This window comes from Dermacentor albipictus, unplaced genomic scaffold (assembly GCF_038994185.2).
Source record: "Dermacentor albipictus isolate Rhodes 1998 colony unplaced genomic scaffold, USDA_Dalb.pri_finalv2 scaffold_16, whole genome shotgun sequence".
In the NCBI taxonomy this organism is placed as follows: Eukaryota; Metazoa; Arthropoda; class Arachnida; order Ixodida; family Ixodidae; genus Dermacentor; species Dermacentor albipictus.
This window is the reverse complement of record NW_027225570.1, coordinates 3,084,649-3,104,930: the sequence shown is the minus strand read 5'-3', so window position 1 is coordinate 3,104,930 and position 20,282 is coordinate 3,084,649. Positions and strand designations below refer to the sequence as shown.

General features: G+C 50.3%; 1 protein-coding gene across 7 annotated transcripts in view; it reads left to right on the top strand.

Moving 5' to 3' along the window:
* LOC135906207 (putative phospholipase B-like 2) overlaps positions 1–20,282 on the top strand; it is a 311,959-nt gene that overhangs the window by 251,576 nt on the left and 40,101 nt on the right. For 5 of the 7 annotated variants that reach the window (XM_070528951.1, XM_070528953.1, XM_065437466.1 and 2 more), the window contains one exon: positions 10,676–10,750. In XM_070528951.1, the coding sequence (XP_070385052.1) occupies positions 10,676–10,750 (75 nt within the window). The remainder of the gene's footprint in view (positions 1–10,675; positions 10,751–20,282) is intronic. The other 2 variants (XM_070528954.1, XM_070528952.1) reach the window with 1 other exon arrangement.

Genomic DNA, 20,282 nt, shown 5'->3' with positions numbered 1-20,282 from the left:
AGAACAGGGGGGGGGAACCTTTCCTCCTCTTTCTGCATGGCGGCGACGGTGTTCTATGCAGTCACGTTATCTTGACTCTCTAGCGGCGTCAGCGGCATCCAGCGGTATCAGTCGGTCGCTGCTAGCGCTGGGGGGATGAAAGGGGGGCGGAGCTGGTTACGAGGCCGACGACAACGCCGACGACGACGCGAAACCCAGGAACGGACGCCAAAGAGCTGCGCTCTAAAATTGCGACAAATTTGTCGGAATAAGATTCAGTACGCGCCAAACTGTCACGACGGCCGAGCTGCTTTTCGCTGCGTCACAACAGGCGCGGCGAGCGGGCCTCATAACATAAAAGTATCGAAAATAATTTTCAACAATGTTGGGCGTCAGAGAAAGAAAACCGCCATGAACTTGTCGGTGCATTAAAGCGCGAAACCGCGCACCACGGCCGAGCTGATTTTCGCTAACTGAGTCACAGCGCCAGGCGCGCCCACTGCACTCGAAAGGTAGCCCAAAAAGCTATGAAATTAGTTTCAATAATGTTGGCAGTCAGAGAAAGCGCCAAAACTTGTCACAGTAAAATTCAGTACACGCGAAACTGCGTCACAGAACCCTGTGCGACTAACGTGCCCAAAAACTACCGAAATTAGTTAAAACAATATTAGGGCGTATAGGAAGCGTCGCAAACATTTCCCAGTGCGATTCTTTAATTCAAATTAACTGCTCCACGACGGCCACGCTGTTTTTCGTCAACTGCGTCAGAAGTCTAGCCTAGTTGCCAGGCAGTAAGCCTAATTGCTTGAAGTGCGTCGCAGACTGTCGAACAAAGTTTATCACCTTGCCGTAGTCCAATACTGCAGTGCTGCCTTGTCGAAGTTCCAGATGAACGCAATAATTCGCCGGGAGGCCACCAAATGAGGCTAAATACCAAAATAGAAAAACAGGCAGACGGGCGCCCGAACAGTCCAACGCTTAAATGCGCGGCCGCTCACTCTCGCTTCGGCGGCGTGTCTGACGAATGACGCAAACATCTGGCTCGTCATTCGCCGGTTCGCCTGTCGCTAGGCAACGGAAGTAAGCCGCAAAGTTTAATTTATTTTTACGCAGATATTTTTATTTTTTCCGGGAAAGAATAAAAAAATAAATCAACTTCTGTTAATCTCATTTCACATTCTTCTTTTTCTCGATGCTCGCGGCCCCAATTCGTCGATGTTAAAAGTATAGCGTGACGTGTTTCCTGTTTCCAATTTTCGCCGAGTGTCCGCTCTTGCTCAATCCCTTTCTCTATGATTTAAGTGTGGATTGTCATCGTTCACGCTTCCAAGCAACGTACTCGTGAAGAACTTCTCACCAGTCCGCGCCAACTACCTTCTTGTTGCTCCGTCGGTGCTGCGTCCAGAAGTACTGCACGCCCTACATGACGATCCGACCACTGGGCACCTCGGTTTCTCCCGGACGCTATCGAGGATACAAGAAAGGTATTACTGGCCGCACCTAACCGCCGATGTCGCCCGTTACGTCAGGACATGCCGAGACTGTCAGCGACGCAAGACACCACCGTAAAGTCCAGCGGGATTACTACAGCCAATCAAACCTCCTTACCGACCATTCCAGCAGATCGGGATGGACTTGTTGGGACCGTTTCCGACGTCAACTTCCCGAAATGAGTGGATCGTCGTGGCGATGGACTATCTCACCCGCTTCGCTGAAACTAAAGCTCTACCGAAAGGCAGCGCAGCCGAAGTGGCGAAATGTTTTCTCGAGAACATCCTGCTGCGACATGGTGCTCCAGAACTCCTCATCACCGACAGAGGAACGGCTTTTACAGCAGAGCTCACGCAAGCCATTCTGCAATACAGCCAGACAAGTCACAGGAGGACAACCGCCTACCAGCTGCAGACGAATGGTCTCACGGAGCGCCTGAACAAGACCCTCGCCGACATGCTAGCAATGTACGTCGACGTCGAGCACAAGACGTGGGACGCGGTCCTGCCGTACGCAACATTCGCTTACAACACGGCGGTGCAAGAAACAACACAACTCACGCCATTTAAGCTGGTTGACGGCAGGAACCCGACGACGACGCTCGACGCCATGCTGCCGCACGTCAGTGACGAGGAAAATCTTGACGTCGCTACCTATCTCCAGCGCGCCGAAGAAGCCCGACAGCAGGCACGCCTGCGGATCAAGAACCAGCAGAGGACCGACAGCTGACAGTACAACGTCCGACGACGCTTCCTCGACTGCCAGCCCGGCGACCGTGTTTGGGCATGGATTTCGATACGCCGACGAGGACTGCGCAAGCAGGCGTTCGGTGTGCTGCGACACCACGGACCCGAGCACACGTGGGTTGGACCATCCCGCGTGTAGGCGGGCGCGGCTTAGCCGTGTCTGGGGAAAAGGGGATCCTGGGGGTTGAGCCGATGCTGGGTGTTTGGAACCTAAGGCCCCCCGGCGGAGGCAATACACCTCTTTGGCCTCGGCTTCACATAGAGGGCACCTCCAGACTGACCCACCTGGAGGAAATCGGCAGTCGCCTTTTCCTGTCTCTTTCTTCCTACAACCTTCGTCTTTCCCTTACTTTCCACCTTTCCTGTCTCCTTCTCTCTTCTATTTACTTCCTTTCTCCTGGCGGCAAGGGTTAACCTTGTGTGGCTGTCCAACCTTGGGCACACCATATTCGGTTATAGTGACGCGTACGACTGGCGTCGTGCAGACTTGTATGCAAGCTCTGCCACGTCCCCTCGTTGGGCTCCGTGGTGGGTGGTCGGAGCTGTTGCCGAATATATACATTTTTTCATGGAAACTTCTTTCCCCTCCCTTGCTGATCGCCCTCAGAAACGAGGGCGCACCGAAGATGTCTTCAAGTTTTTTGGACGCCAAACCCAGAATTTTCCCCGCTTTCACGTTATTCATTCTGAAAAGCCAAACAAAGTAGTCCGAAACACTTCACCATTCCTTGTTTCAAAATCCCTGACTGATGTTTTTGGTCCAGGTTACAAGGTGTCGAGGATGGCAAGCGGCGACCTCCTCTTGGGGCTCTGATATGTAAAACAATATGAGGAACTACCGCAACTAGTGTCATTTGGGGAGACCCCCGTAACAGTCGCCCCACACGGTACAATGAACACCACCCGTGGTGTTGTGTCAGATGATGATTTGCTTGAGATGACTGAAGCGGAACTCCTGGAGGGCTTCAGCGAACAAAATGTGATCAATCTCAGAAGAATTAAGATGAGGCGGGATGGTAAAGAGATTCAGACGACGCACCTAATAATTACTTTTGGATCAAGTATCTTGCCCGAGTCAATCGAGGCCGGGTACATCAAGCTCCGTGTTAGGCCGTACGTGCCAAACCCACTCCGTTGTTTCAAATGCCAGCGCTTCGGCCACAACTCGCAGAGCTCCCGAGGCCGCCAAACTTGTGCTAAATGTACTGCCCAAGAACACACCTCTGAAACATGCGAAAACGCCCCACACTGCGTGAATTGTGATGGCGAGCACACCGCGTACTCGCGGTCGTGCCCGTCTTGGAAGACAGAAAAAGAAATCGTAACGATCAAAGTAAAAGGAAGCATATCGTTCAAAGAGGCACGCAGGCGGGTTGCATACCTACCTAAGGCCAGCTTTGCCGAAGTGGCACGTCAGGGGGCAGCGTCACAATGGCCTCCGGCGGCTGTCCGACCCACAACCCGTGAGTCGGCAGCAACGCCATCTGCCCCCGCGGCGGTTGCAGCTAGCGCTGCTCCGTCAACACAGCAGACGGGGCCACCGACCCCGAAGGTGGGCGCAGCCGAGACTGCCCCAAACTCCCCGGCCCCTTCCAGCGCTGGCAACAGCCGGCGCAGCCAAATCCTTCAGGGAGCCCCATCGACCTCCGGGCTGGTGGGCGCAGGGGTCTTGCCCTCCAAGGCGGGACTCTCTTGGAAAACATCTCGCTCGCAAGAGCACGTGTTCAGCGCCTCACAAGAGGCAATGGACACTACACCTATTCTCAAGGCGCACCAAGCGCCTAAAGAGCGGCGAGGCTCCCTCGAACGCTTCAGAAAGGGTAGAACCCCCGTTACAGGGCCTCGAAAGAGCTCTTTAACCTAAGGCATCACCTCCATTTCCGTAAACACAGCACCAATTTTTCTTTAATATGGATACACAAATCATTCAATGGAATGTCAGAGGTCTTCTTAAGAATATCGATGATGCATGTGCAAAAACTTATCCATAAACGCAATCCAAAAGTGCTGTGTTTACAGGAAACACACTTAAAATGAAAAAACACAAACTTTCTCCGACAGTATGTTACTTCTCGCAAAGATCGCGATGATGCTGTCGTATCAGGCGGTGTTGCCATTTTGATTCACAAAAGTATTTCCTGTCAGCGTTTACAACTACAAACGCCCCTTGAGGCAATGGCGGTTCGAGCTGTTCTTCTGGATAAACTCGTCACCATTTGCTCGCTTTACATACCCCCACACTACAAATTAAGCAAACATGAATTTCAGTCATTTATAGACGAATTGCCAGAAACTTATGTTGTTCTTGGTGATTTCAATGCGCACAGCTCCCTGTGGGGCGACACTCGTACAGGCGCGCGAGGTCGTCTTGTTGAACAGTTCCTTTTTTCTTCAGATGCGTGCTTGCTGAATAAGAAGGAACCCACGTATTACTCCCTAGCAAACAGAACCTTTTCTTCAATAGATCTTAGCATAGTTTCCCCGTCCATACTGCCCGAACTCGAATGGGAAGTTACGAACAATCCTTACGGGAGCGACCACTTCCCTATAATGATAAGAGCATCTACAGAAAATGAATATCCTCCACAAGCTCCTAGGTGGAAGATAGAGACAGCCGACTGGGAGAAATTTCGAACTCTCACTAACATCTTATGGGCCGAAATGTCTTCTTTAGAAATTGATGCTGCTGTGGAGTATCTTACATCATTCATAATAGATGCCGCATCAAAATGCATTTCCGAATTGAATGGTCTGGCATGCAAACGACGTGTACCGTGGTGGAACAGCGAATGTAGGAACGCCCGTAAGAATCAGAACAAGGCGTGGGGGTTGCTACGCGCTTCTCCCACTGCAGAGAATCTTAAGAACTTTAAGAAAGTAAAGTCCCAAGGCAGGCGAATCCGCCGACAGGCCAAAAGAGAAAGTTGGCAGAAGTTTTTATCTAGTATCAACTCGTTCAGAGATGAGGCCAATGCCTGGAATAGGGTTAATAGGATTAGAGGGCGGCAAACATAATCACTCCCTCTGGTAAACACACAGGGTGATACACTGCAAGACCAGGCAGACTCACTTGGGGAGTATTTTGAGAGCGTGTCAAGTTTAACAAATTATTCACAATCCTTTCTCAAATACAAACAAATAGAAGAATGTAAGCCTTTCATCAGAAAATGTCGTCAGAATCAACCACACAACCGTCGTTTTAGTATTGCGGAGTTTAGAGCTGCCTTGAGCGCATGCAATGGTTCTGCACCTGGATCTGACAGAGTAATGTATGAAATGATCAAAAACCTACACCATGACACGCACGTTACACTACTCGCACTTTTTAACACTATTTCGGCTGTGGGATACCTCCCAACCGCATGCAAACAAGCCATTGTGGTCCCTGTTTTGAAACAAGGCAAAGACCCTTCCTCAGTGCCAAGTTACCGCCCAATAGCCCTCACAAGTTGCCTTTGTAAGGTATTTCAAAAAATTATTAATCGCAGACTCATACATTACCTTGAACTGAACCACATGCTTGATCCCTATCAGTGTGGTTTTAGAGAAGGGCGCTCCAGAACTGACCATCTTGTGCGCATCGAAGGAAACATCCGTGACGCATTTGTGCACAAACAGTTTTTCCTATCCATATTCCTGGATATAGAGAAAGCATACGACACAACGTGGCGCTACGGAATCTTAAGAGACTTGGCAGAAATAGGCATTCATGGTAATATGCTAAACCTCATAGAAAGCTATTAGTCCAATCGCACATTCCGTGTAAAAGTCGGCAATGTACTGTCACGTCCTTTTACACAAGAAACTGGTGTACCCCAGGGAGGCGTGCTTAGCTGCACGCTCTTTATAGTGAAGATGAACACGCTTCGTGCTTCATTACCACTGGCCATTTTTTACTCTATCTATGTGGACGACATTCAAATAGCTTTTAAATCCTGTAACCTCGCAGTGTGCGAGAGACAGGTACAGCATGGTTTGAACAAAGTATCAAAATGGGCAGAGAAAAATGGATTTAAAATCAATCTCCACAAATGTTCTTGTGTACTTTTTAAACGAAAGAGAGGCCTGGTCCCGGACCCTTGCTTAGAACTGTGTGGACAACAAATTCCTATCAACAAAGAGCACAAATTCCTAGGTATTATACTTGACAATAGACTCACTTTCATTCCACACATCAAATAACTGAAAGAAAAATGTCTAAAAACAATGAACTTAATGAAGTTTTTATCTAAGGCTACGTGGGGTAGTGACAGAAAGTGTCTAATGAATCTCTACAAGAGCCTAATACGGTCACGATTGAATTATGGGGCCGTAGTGTATAACTCTACCGCCCCGAGCGCGCTAAGAATGCTGGATCCTGTCCATCATCTAGGTATCCGCCTAGCGACTGATGCTTTCACAACAAGCCCGATCGAAAGCCTATATGCCGAATCGAATGAGTGGCCGCTCCACTTACAGAGATCATACGTCAGCTTTACTTATTTCCTTACAGTGCATTCCATTCCTGAACACCCATGTTTTAATACCATTACCGATATGACGTATGCTACACTTTTCCGCAACCGTCCGTCTATAAGACAGCCTTTCTCGCTGCGTATGAAGGAGCTTAGCGATGAAATGCATGTCCCACTCCTAGAGCACCGCTTAATGCGTCCAACCAAGCTATTACCTCCTTGGGACTGGCAGGTCACAGAATGTGACGTATCCTTTCTAAAAGTTTCAAAGCATGCTCCAGAGGTAGAAATTCGAATGCATTTCCTAGAACTTCAGTACAAGCACTCATGCACAGAGTTCTACACAGACGCTTCCAAGTCACATGCTGGAGTATCCTATGCAGCCGTCGGTCCTTCTTTTTCGGAATCCGATGTACTACATCCAGAAACAAGTATCTTTACGGCAGAGCCCTACGCTATATGATCGGCTGTAAAGTATATAAAGAAATCAAAACTCCAAAAAGCCGTTATATATACAGACTCCCTAAGTGTGGTGAAGGCCTTAATGTCACCCTACAAACATAAAAATCCTGTACTTACTGAGGTCTATTCCGACCTGTGCAATGCTTATCTATCTAACAAGCAAATCATCATATGCTGGGTACCCGGCCACAGGGGAATCGAATGTAACGTTTTGGCAGACCAGATGGCTACGTCAATTGCACTCCCTGCTGCTAATAATACTGCTTTGGTGCCTCTCACAGATCTGAAACCTTACATGCGAAGGAAACTGCGAAACCACTGGCAACGCATGTGGGACGCAGAGATTAATAATAAACTGCACGTTATAAAGCCACAGTTAGGTTCTTGGCCCTCCCCAACAAAATCTCGGCGAACAGATGTCCTATTCTGTCGCCTCAGAATAGGACCCACATTTGGCACCCATAATTACCTGCTTGCTGGAAGCGAGCCTCCAATCTGTGGTAGATGCGGTGAGAGGCTTACCGTCCTCCACGTGCTCCTGGAGTGTCGGGAAGCCGAAACGGAGAGAAAGAAACATTTTCCGCTTGCTTACAAACAGCACATCCCTCTACACCCGGCTATGCTTCTTGGTAAGGAACCGCTTTTTGACACCAAGGCAATCCTCAACTATTTGAATGATGTCGTACTACACGGTATATGCCCATTCAATTCGTAGAGCATCCTCGCTCCAGAGGATGCCACTGCCATAACAGTTTTGCATAGCACATGCCTCCAGGCCCTTGTTCTTCAGGGGCTCTAAGGAGTCAGCAGTGCTCTAGAATATCTTATAACCATATATATTTTTACACATCGTATCATTCTTTTTAAATGCACCTTATATGTTCATAGTGCACATCATAAGACATCGCCATTATTTTATTATACAGATTTTGCGCACTTTAGCGCGATCATTTTTGAGGCCCCTCTAGAGCCACGTCACACCAACTTCATCGAACTCATGACTTCACTGCAAACTCATTAACACGGACATGGCGCTCTTTGGCCATACTTGGCCCTTGCGCCATAAAACATCAAACATTCATTCATACTCCGACGCTATTGCGGACCTTACAAGGTCATCCGACGTATGGCGCTCTGTACTTTGAGCTCGTGCCAGACGGCATTTCGCATTCACAGCGGCGCCGCGCACGATCTGAAGTGGTCCACGTGGTGCGCCTTAAACCCTTTTACGGACGCTGACGAAGTTCCTTATTTTAGAGCGCAGCTCTTTGGCGTCCGTTCCTGGGTTTCGCGTCGGCGTCGTCGTTGTCGTCGTCGGCGTCGGCCTCGTAACCAGCTCCGCCCCCCTTCGCTGGAGTGGGAGACGAAGGACGCGAGCCACGAATGGCGGAGACCAATGAGAGCGGCCCCTTCAGTGACGTGCGCGCGCGATGCTGGTGTCATGCGGACCCTCCTTACGGCTCGATGCGCACTCGTGTCTGGTCTCAGCCGATCCGCTCGTTTCGTACTATCGTCTGCTCGCGCCACAGCTCTCGCCCGCGCCTGTTTGCTTCTGTTGGGTCGGTCTCGTTCGCGCTTGTTTTGGTTGTTATTTCGACAACAAACGGTTACAAATATCCCTCGAGGCCAGCGCACCTTCCACAACTTAATGCGGTGAGTGTAAGACTGGTATCTCCGCGAATCCCATTCATGCAAGTGCGACGACTGATGCACGGCGGAGGCCAATATGGCATTAAGGGCCCAGTTGTGAACGTCTTTGTGAACGTCTTTGAGAATCAAGCATTGGTGTACCAAGTCGAACATATATCAGTCTATTTCTCCGACCACAAAGCTTCCTTCATGACTGTCAAGGACTGTTAGTGGAGTCTTTGTTAAAGGAATACGTGTGAAAAATAAAAAAAAATCTGTGATAGCGCATACATGTGTTGCTCGATTTCTTTGCCTCAATCTATCGAAAAGGTGAAACAGCTTATTTGCTGCGCTCAAATTTCGCATTAGGAAGTAACGTAATCGTCGGTAATTTTTTGTTTTCTTTGCTACGAGTGCTTTTGTTTGTTACTTTCGTTTGTTTGCAACTTTTTGTTTGCTTTTTAAGAGGGGGGTAAGGACACGTGTCTTTAGCGCGCGACCACATTTCGCCGCCTAACAAATGTTATCGCACAGAGCATGATGCGCCTGCATGTAAAAGAAGTTTCTGGAATGATATCGATGGTTCCGTCCACTGTCTTTCACCGCAGCCTGTGTAATCTGATTGCGTGTATGCGCGACGCGAATAGTGTAGAACTTTGTGAAAGACATGTGGGTCCCAGCGGTTAATCTGGAACATTCGACGACTGCTGTATAAAAGCCGACGCGCTTGAGCCGCTAATCAGATTGTCGACGATCGCCGACCGTGTTCGCCGCTATCGTTGTGCTATAAGTGTAGCCTGACTTGTGGGCACAGGTTTTTGCGCACAGATTTTCGCGGAGATCCCGAACTCCGCGCTGTCTGGCGGAAAGCGCGGCAGTGAAGACAACACTCAGTGGTGGCATAGCCGAAGGCGACAGCGACGCAGAGGCTCGCATCCCACCTTGCTTAGGGATAATTCCAGTCGTTCTTAGTTATACCCTAATTTACTGATTACTGCGGTGGGATATAGGAATGGCGGGGTATCATTTCATACTATTTTCATGTTCATATCACGTCTTCAAGCGACCTGACCTACCACTGCTTTTATTGAAGTGGTTACAAGATACCCGGATCCCATACACGCCAAGGCCGTCTGAAGTCAGCTAGGAAGACATTGTCTTCTGAAAGCGAGGGAATAGCAGAATGCAAATTGTTTATGAGCGGTGCCTTTCTTGTAAGAATACTGTGAAGTGAGCGTGCGCGGATTAACAGTGACAGCTATGTTAAAGTAAGCATTCCTGCTTATCTGGCTAGATCATATGCTCCGCAGAACACGCAGTGGCTGGTTGTAAACTTTGCACTGCCTGGCAAAAGAGAGAACATGCAGTCACAGGCTTTGCGGAAGCGTAACCTTTCCGAATCACGGAAAATAACTCAGTCCTGCAAAGGACAAGAAGCCGCATGATTCGATAGTCTCTGTAGTGTTGCTGGAACTTGAGGAAAGCTGCTACATATTAACCATGCACGCTTATTGTATTACGTCTTTAACTATCATAAACGCGCCTTGTGCACCCATGATCATTAGCCAGTAATATCACTACATGTTTTGTGTTACTCCTTTGCATTATTAGGCACCAGGAATTAAATTGTATTCATTCCGGTGATGGCCGGGGAAAAATGTTTTGAAAACCGCTTGATGGAAGCCATTAAGAAAATGTTGCTTTCTGTCCACATTTTAGTTACGAAGGGTTCCTTGCGACTTTCCTGTACCTCTTCGCATAAAGCATCCACCACTAGCGCGGTGAATTTCATTCTGCGTCTAGCGTGTCCAGTCAATATTTCACATTGCTCCTGCATGAATTATATAGATAGCCCTCCTCAGACATACTTCCACCAAACTGTAAATGTTCCGTCTCTTCCTTTTTTTTTTTCAGCAGAGGATACTCCATGTCCGCTGACATCACTTCCTTTGTGCAGACCCAGGGCTATTGGGCATCCTACAATATTCCGTAAGTACATGGCTCAAATTCATCTATGCAATGGCCAAGCGGGCCCACATATCCTTAATCCGGCCAGTTATCAAAGGTCATAGAGTTATCAGGCATACTTTATTCACGTTAAAGATTACATTCCTATTGTACGCGCAAGCGTAACTGGCCAGCTTGTGAAATTGGTGGTGTCTACAGCCGTGGAGTGAGCGAGGAAGGCGCCTGGAGGTGAATAGAATTGTGCGCCGCGGAAAGTACGAACTGAGCGCGCGGCAAATTAACCCCACCTAGAGGAATGTGTAGGTAACGTTGAGCGAAGTGGGGATGGAGAAACAAGGCGAATTGTCGCGTACAAGGTACGCAGGTGGAAGCACGCTGGGTTGATCTCGTCTGCCAGTTTCTAAAGGTTTTCATTGCGATGCATACGTATCGGGTTCGTCTCGTGATAACATCATTCTCGACCTCTGTACGCTTTGTGTGCGATCGAAAGCGTGCCACGGTGAGCTCAATCTCCGTGCGCAATGGCAGGAAGCGCGCTGTGTTTTATCGCGTGCATGACACCGCGGGATATATACACATATCCACTATATATTGACACGTGTACTTGCTTATCCGCTGACCAGGCATCACCATCTAAGAAATGTTATCGCACAACGCAGAACGCACCTGCATGTATCGGAAGATTCTGTAATGTTATCTATGGTTCTACCCGCTGTCTGTTGTCACCGAACCTTGTGTAACTTGATTTCATGTATGCGCGACGTGAATGGTGTAGAACTTTCTGGAACACACGCGGGCACCAACGATAACTCTGGAAGTAACGCTGGCTGATGTGTAAAAGCCAACGCGCCTTATCTGCTGATCAGATTTTCCAGGATCGCCGACTGTGTTCGCCGGTATCGTTGTTCTTTGAGAGTAGCCTGCTTTTGAGGGCACAGGTCATAGGCCGGCGCACGCACTCACACTAGCACTCCCCTCCGCTTGCACTCAGTGGCACTCACTCGCACTCATTTCAAAGGCGTGGTTGCGATGAGCGCCAGTGAGTCTGAGTGGAGGTGAATGCGAGTGAGGGCCACTGAGTGTGAGTTGAGGTGAGTGTGAACATGACTGATTATTGTGAGTGTACGTGGAGGTAAGTGTGAACGTGACTGAGTACTGTGAGTGTGAGTGGAAGGGATCGTGATCGTCGTAAGTGCTTGTGAGTGAGTGTAGGTGAGCGAGTGGAGGTTAGTGTGAACGTGAGTGAGTGCCTGTGAGCGCGAGTGAAGGTGAGCATAAACATCAATGAGTGTGAGTGGAGGTGGGTGTGAACGAGAGTGAGTGCTTGTTGAGTGGAAGTCAGGGTGACGTGGTGAGTGCTTGTGAGTGTGAAGGTGAGTGAGTGCCTGTGAGTGCAAGTGCAGGTGAGTGTGAACGTCAGTAAGTTTTGTGAGTTTGAGTGGAAATAAGCGTGAACCTGGTGTTTGTGAGTGAGTGGAGGTGAGTGTGAACGTGAGTATGAGTGCAGGGGAGTGTGAATGAGGGTGAGTGTAGATGAGCGTGAACGTGAGCACAGCGCAATTTTTCTTTTACCGAGCGCGAGTGCCTCGCTCTGGTGTGGGCAGTGGCTAACGTTCGCTCTTACATGTTTGGCCACCCATTTTCTGTCATCACGGACCACCATGTTCTGTGGCGGCTATCGTCACTGCAAGACCCGACTGACCGCTCTGGTCGCTGGGCACTCAGACTTCACGAGTATTTTTTTCATTGTGATGTACACGTCCGACCGCTTACATCTGGACACCGACTGCTTGTCTCGCCATCCCGTCAATCCTGATAACGACGAACAGGATGCCGACACTTGCCTTCTGGCCATTTCTGACTTTCACGACATCGTTACTGAGCAGCGAAAGGACGACTTTCTTCTGTTGATCATTGAACGCTTGACCTCAGGACAATCAGATGGTTCTACCAAAATGTTTGTGCTACGTGACAACATTCTTTGTCGACACACCATCAGCTGTGATGGACCATATTTACTGCTAGTTGTGCATCGTCATCTCCATTCTACTGTACTTGCTGAGCTCTACGACACGCCTACTGCCGGACACCTTGGCACCTCTCGCACTTAAGAAAGAGTTCGGCGTCGCTTCTTCTGGCCAGGCCTTTACCGCTCTGTGCGACGTTACGTTGCGGCTTGCGACCCCTGCCAGCGTTGAAAGAGGCCATGTGCGCAACCTGCTGGCCACCTTCATCCAATCGATGTTCCCACGGAGCCTTTCTTCCGTGTCGGCATGGGCCTTCTTGGCCCTTTCCCCACATGTATAAAAGGAAACAAATTAATGGCCATTGCCAAAGACTATGCGCCGTGCCATGCGACCGCGAGTGCCCTGCCCACCAGCTGTGCTGCAGAGGAGCAGGAAATAACTTTATTGAGTCCTCAGGGGCCCCTCCCCGCCGACTCTTGCTTTAGTGGTCGGCAGGGGTCAGGGGCCGCAGCCACGTTGGGGCGGGAAGCCCGTGAGGCTCCGCCCTTTCGTGGGCCCTCTGGACGGCCCGGAGCTGGGTCTGGTGGTCGTCGATTCTCAGGGCGCCCACCCAGTCTTGTTTACTGAATACGGTGCCGCTTAACACGGAGCATTGCCAGAGCATGTGCGCTAGCGAGCAGTACGATTCGCCACAATCCGGACATTGCGGCCTACCTCTGGTGAATAAAGGCTCAGTCTGCCTGTCGAGGGGAACGACCCTGTCTGAAGCATTCTGATTATAGATGACTGTGGTTTAGTGAGTTCAGCGTAGGGGAGTGGGAAGGTCCTCCTCGACAGCTGATGGTGCATTGTTATTTCGTTGAAGGTGAGCAGCGGGTCTCGGTGCTCCTCTCCCTCCCCGCCACTTCGCTCGCCACGATCGCTGCGGTGCGCGAGTCCTCGAGCGCGTCCGTGCGCCAGCTCGTCGGCGTTGGGAAAGTTGGAGTGCACGTCGACCCCATGTGGGCTCGAAACCATTTGACGATGTGATGATCCGTGGCTCCCTCGCTGCTGAGGACGGCCGCCGCTTCCCGCGATATTGATCCCGAGGCTAATGCTCTGGCCGACGATCGGGAATCTGTATACACGTAAAGCCTATTTCACATGCAAGCGATTGAGCGAATGGAGCGTACAGCGGCCCGGCGCTGCGCAGCTTTTCGCGAGGTTTTGTTTCACATGCACTGCCGCCGCGCGTTTTCCGCCGCTGCGAATAGCAATGTTGCTGGCAAAAAACACGGGACTTTCAGCCAGATTTGGTAGTTTGCGACTACCAACATTAGGATTGCTTTCTCCCTGCCTCTCAAATTTTTATTTTATAAATACATATCGTGCGCTTAGCAATTAGTAATTCGTTGAAAATCTCTCCTGGCATGTTGCCCGTACCACGTGTAGCAAGTAAATAAACGTCGTTCCATGCGCAGGCGTTCCCGCACTAGTCCCCCACTGGTCACTTGTCGAGGCGGGCCGTTCGGAAGCGGTGCTGCCGTTCTGCCACTGCGATGAAATTCCGAGTTGCCCGAACCTCGCCGCTCCCGCCGCTAGTGCCGCCGCCGCCGCCGCTCGAAACAGATTTCTACGGCACAGCGGCAGGATTCGCGAGCATTTTCGCTTGCATGTGAATTAGGCTTAAGGACGTTTGGGGTCCCTCATGGCCATGGCTATTGCCACCTGTTCGACCACCTCGTGCGTTACCCCCTTGACCGATGCTGCGTTAATCATCGCACCTTACAAGCGTATCGAGACGGCCGCGTACCGGTCGCTGCGCCCGTACTGGGCCGCGTCTACGAATGCCGCCAGTCCCGGGCAGTTGGCGGTCGATTTCAGCAGTGCTCGGGCCCTCGCCTTTCGGCGCCCCTCGTTTAATTGCGGCTGGACGTTTCCCGGAAGCGGTTGTACCTTGAAAGTGCCCCTGACCACCGCGCTAAGCGCGATCCTTGGGTGCGTTGCACTCTGCTTCTGCATTTGTCCTTGCTTCTTCTCGGATGCGTCTGCCGACCCTGATGGCCGACAGCCGCACGATCTGTGCCTTTGTCTGTGCTTCGATGATTTCTGCTAGTGAATTGTGGACCCCTAACAGATGGAGCCGCTCCGTGCTTATAATGATCGGAAGACCTAGCACCGTTTTGATGCTCTTGCGCATCCGTGTCTCTATCTTGGCCGCGTCTTTCTTGGTCCATTTTAGCGCCGAGGCTGCGTAATTTACGTGACTCATGAGGAAGGCGCAGAAAAGTCTGAAGAGATTGCTCTCGCTGAGTCCTCCCCTGCGGTTCGTCACCCTGAGGATCAGCCGGAGCATGTTCTGCGTTTTGGACGGGAGTTTGAAGACCGTTTGCGTGTTACCGCCTTTATCCTCAATTAGCAGCCCCAGGGTTCTTATAGTGTCCACCAGGGGGAACAGCTGGCCGGCACTCGTGTGTAATTTGATCGGTATTTGATCGATCGGCGTCAAATTTCTCATGCCTTGTTTTGAGGGCCTGTACAGCAACAGTTCTGATTTGCTGGTTGACAGACGGAGTCCCGTTTCGTTCTGGTACTCTTCCGTTGTGTCCAGCGGCTATTGAAGAGCCCGCTCGACTTCTGCGTCGGACCCTCCCGGGCACCACACCATAATGTGCTCTGCGTACAGGGCGTGATTGACGTTGGTCACTCTCGTCAGCCAGTCCGACAGCCCTTTCATTGCTAGATTGAATAATAGTTGGGAGAGCACCGCCCCTTGTGGGGTGCCCCTCGCGACCAGTGTGTACCAATCGGACGTGGCCTGTCCCATTTCTATCGTGGCTTACCTGCCTCCGTGGAAGGATCATATGGAAGAATGGAATTTTCGGCCGAGCCCCATCACCGAAATTATTTCCAATGGAAATCTGTGTTTGATCGTGTCGAGCGTTTTCATTAGGTCCAGGGCCAATATGCCCCTGGCTTCTCTGGTCATGTCGTCGATTATATGCTCTTTGAGTAGTGACAATGCGTCCCGTGTGGAGAGGCCCGGTCTGAAGCCCACCATGTTATGCGGAAAGAAGCCCTCTCTCTCTATGCACCGCGATACTCGGTTATGTATGGCATGTTCCGCCGTCTTGCCTACGCACGAGGTTAGCGATATTGGCTGCATGTTCTCCGCCGCAGGTGGTTTACCGGGTTTCGGTATTAGTACGACCGAGGCCTTTTTTCAGGCCTCTGGTACTCGTCGCGCTTCCCACGCTCTGTTGATTTATTCGGTGAGCTTCTCGACCAACTTTCCGTCTAGGTTTCTCGACAGTTTGTTCGAGACTCCGTCAGGGCCCGTCGCGGAGCGTTGGTTGAGGCCTTGTAAGGCATCCCAAATTTGCGATTCCGTGAAGCAGACTTGTTACTTCAAGACGTGATTCTTCACCATGGCGCGCCAAGGCAGATGCTTGCAGGTTGTGGCCGCTACTTCCTGTCCCAAGTTGTCTGAGATATACCTCGTTCCTTCTCCACTGAACACAAGCTCGCAAATGCATATCACCCACGAACGAACGGACTGACTGAACGACTGAATCGTACCCTTACAGACGTGTTGGCTATGTACGTTTCAGCAGACCATCGCGATTGGGCAGCACTTTGGCCCGCGCGAAATTTGCGTACAATCCGTCACGGCATGATACTACGGGCTTCTCGCCTTTCTACCTCTTGTTTAGTCGCCATCCCACTCTGCCTTTTTGATACCCTGCTACCTTCGGTGTTGCGACATATCATGGATTGCGCCGATGATGCTGCTGATCGGTCTCGATGGCTCGCGAGATTGCATGTAATCGTCTTACAGCAGTTCAGGCGTCAGAAAAGGCTCGCTACGACAATCGCATCCGGAACCTTCATTTCTCTCCCAGAAATTTCCTTCTGCTGTGGACTCCAAGTCGCCATGAAGGCCTATCCGAAAAACTTATGTCACACTATACCGGGCCCTACCGGTTATTGCGACAATTAGGCCAACTGAATTATGAAATCGCCCCTGTTGAAGACACGCCGTCCTTGCCTCAGCTACGAACTGACGCGTCCACATGACCCATATAAACTGTACGGTTCAGCTAGTTCTATATCATTATAGCTAGCGCAGGGACAGTGCCCCAGCCACCGGGGGTTATAGGACAGTGCATTTGGACAGGACGGTGCGCGCAAGGGGAAGACAAAGAGGAAGTGGTAGGCTGTTTCCTGGAGCTGTGACCAGCCTGCGCCCTTACCTCTTTTAGAGCGCAGCTCTTTGGCGTCCGTTCCTGGGTTTCGCGTCGTCGTCGGCGTTGTCGTCGGCCTCGTAACCAGCTCCGCCCCCCTTTCATCCCCCCAGCGCTAGCAGCGACCGACTGATACCGCTGGATTCCGCTGACACCGCTAGAGAGTCAAGATAACGTGACTGCATAGAACACCGTCGCCGCCATGCAGAAAGAGGAGGAAAGGGTCCCCCCCCCCCTGTTCTTGTGTGGCGGATAGGGTGCTCTTCAGTTGCCGACGCGCCGGTTATTTCACGTAGGCCCCGGCACGTCGACGAATACGTGACCACCTTCCCACGGCTAGACCTGGTTCTTAGCGCTGCGGAAGCGAGGGTATCATATTGTTTTTGTCGGCATCGGCGGCGTTGTCCCTGAAACCAACTCCGCAGCTGGGGTTGACTCACTATCGGCGTCAGCGGCGTCATTCAGTCGCTGCTATCTCTTCCCTCCTCCCTTTATCGTGTTGTCCGCTTGCTGCGCGCGCTTCTGCCCCCATCGTTTGCCGCTGGGAACATCCCATTCCTCTCGCTCGTAACGCGTCCCACGGCTGTGACAACCTCGCGAGGCACTTGTATAGATCTCGTCTTTGAGAATCAAGCATTGGTGTACCAAGTCGAACATATATCAGTCTATTTCTCCGACCACAAAGCTTCCTTCATGACTGTCAAGAACTGTTAGTGGAGTCTTTGTTAAAGGAATTCGTGTGAAAAATAAAAAAAAAATTCTGTGATAGCGCATACATGTGTTGCTCGATTTCTTTGCCTCAATCTATCGAAAAGGTAAAACAGCTTATTTGCTGCGCTCAAATTTCGCATTAGGAAGTAACGTAATCGTCGGTCATTTTTTCCTATGTAAACAGTTGTAAACATCATTTGTGCATCGGGCTTCCTCTTCGTAACAATATGAACACTCCCTGCAAATTTTTACCGTCGGTGTCTCTCGTGAGGTTCCGTATAATGTTCAGGTGCGGTAAAATCCTATCACGCCCTTCACATCGTATGCTGTGGGTGCGAAAAGTAGTGTGCGAGGGTCAGCCGAGGACGGTGGCTTCGCGCACGGTGTGGGAGGTGTAGAGTAGCATCCTCCCTGCACTCTTCATCCCGCCAGCTTTGTGAAAGTGAGTGTTCGTGGTCATCAAGTGAGATCTATTCATTTTTGCGCGTGCTCGCATGACACCAAACTTGCTAATTTAATTAGCAAACAAATGTTTACTGCAATTTTTACGCCGGATAGAACTAAGAACTGTACTATGTGCAGTTGTGTAATACTTTGCTATCGCTAATAAAGCCTTGCCGTTTGGGTGAACCTATGAATGATTTTTTCTCGTCGGGGTGCTTGTAGCGACCCGCAGCACATACGAGTGGCCGGTGCTAACGCTACACTGAGTACACTTTAAAAACAGAAGGTGTCCTATTTAGTGGAGACAGGCGTCTGCGCCCGAACTGCTGGCGCACATGCGCAACAGCGGCAACTCGGCAGGTGTTTGAAGGCATTTGTAACTAAAGCATGATTACCCGCTGACAGGCGCGGTGCGAGGGACACAAAAGGGCTGCGAAAGTCACTATTGAGCAGGCTGTAATTTTCTGCAACCTTATAGATAATGCTGCTTACCCTGTCCAAACCACGCTTATAAAGGTTCTTCTGTTCTGGCAAAGTAAATTGTGCTTGAATGAAAACTGTCTTTGTAAAATCTCCTTAACATGTGCTGTAAAGCGTTATATCCTGGTTAAACTTCAAACAGTATGTTTATGTGCAGAGTTTTCAAGTATGTGATTAACCTATAGTCAACGGAATCTTACTGAAACTGCTCGAAATAAACAGCTTCAGTGAACTATTTGGATGTGATTGTGCAAGGTTGCACAAGGCCGCTGTTAATTTTTTTCTGTTCACGTTTCTGTCTCCATCACCAATTTCCACCAAGAGGAAGTTATGTAACACAGAGCACTGCCTGAGCTTGTGACTTAATCAGCTAAATTCAGTGCCACAATCTGGGCAGAGTGGATCAATGTCCGGGTGGAGCGTGTTCAGAAAGCCCCTAGAGGGGTAGGACCCCGTCTGGAGCTTGCGGAGAGTGCTATCTGTGGATCTGTTGAGCTTATGATGGGGAAAGGGAAAATTTCCACCATGAGGAAGGAGGCAGTGCAGACGTGGAAGTATCGGCTCCGTTTCTTTTTCCATGCTCCGCTCGCCAATTTTGAGAGTGCAACGAAAAGAAGCATACCACTGGATCCGGGAAGCGACAGCTAATCTACTGACACCAAGATTCGAGGTGGGGTTTGTTTCTTCACAATTTTACCGAACCTTTTCTGCTCCTTAGTGAGGAGTAGGGCCTTTGTAGGGCCTAGTAAGCCCACCTGACCGCAGCCATGGCGGATACAAACATGGAAGATGAAGATTTCGCTGCAAATAAAGGAAACAATAATCAGGGCGATTACGGCTGGCAACTAGTGGCTGGCTGAAGATCACAAGCTAGCACAAAGGCTGTGGATGAGGAGAGCACATTGCCACGTAATCAGCGAGAGCATGGAGTCAAGGGAACTGCGGTTGGTGGAATGGTCAAGAATCGGATAATAAAAGTTTAGAGGATGCCTCAACTGCCCGAGGAGCACAGAAAGATCATTATACGACCTCGCGGAGGGCTCAATTTGAACAAGGTGAGCACCACCACGATTGGTTCCGCAGTCATCGAGGCGTCCGGCCTAACGGAGGAGGAGGCCCGTGAAGATGTTGTCTGCCCGAACTTCACTTAAAATATTATCGTAGTCAGCACACCCAAGCCCGAACATGCTGCGAAGTACGTTAGAATCAAGTCATTCAAGAGTATGGAAGCGGAATACGAGACAAATGCATACGAAGCGGCACCACATGCCAGATGCAAAGGCGTCATCCCAAGAGTGGACATGAGAGACTCGCAAGCTATGATAACAAGAAACATCGGGCATGGCTTGAACCCGCTTGCGCTGGCGGCGAAGCGCATCAAGACGTCGGGATCGGTCATTGTACTTTTCGATGGACTCAATGTGCCCAATTTCGTCAGGTACGGATCCACACTAGGGAGATGCTACCTCTACAGGAAGCAATCGGACGTCTGCAACACCTGCGGAAGAGTCGGGCACCGCTCTGATGTGTGTCCAACACCTGACTTTGTTCAGTGCAGGGGATGTGGAACTCGCAACCCAGGAGATGAACATGTGCGTGTACTTAAGTGTAAATTTTGTGAAGGCGATCACCCTACCGGTGACAAGTTTTGTAAGCAAAGATTTCAAATCCGTTACGTCGTACGACTTCGTCGAAGAGAGCGCAACAGGACTCCGTCGTCAACAAGAG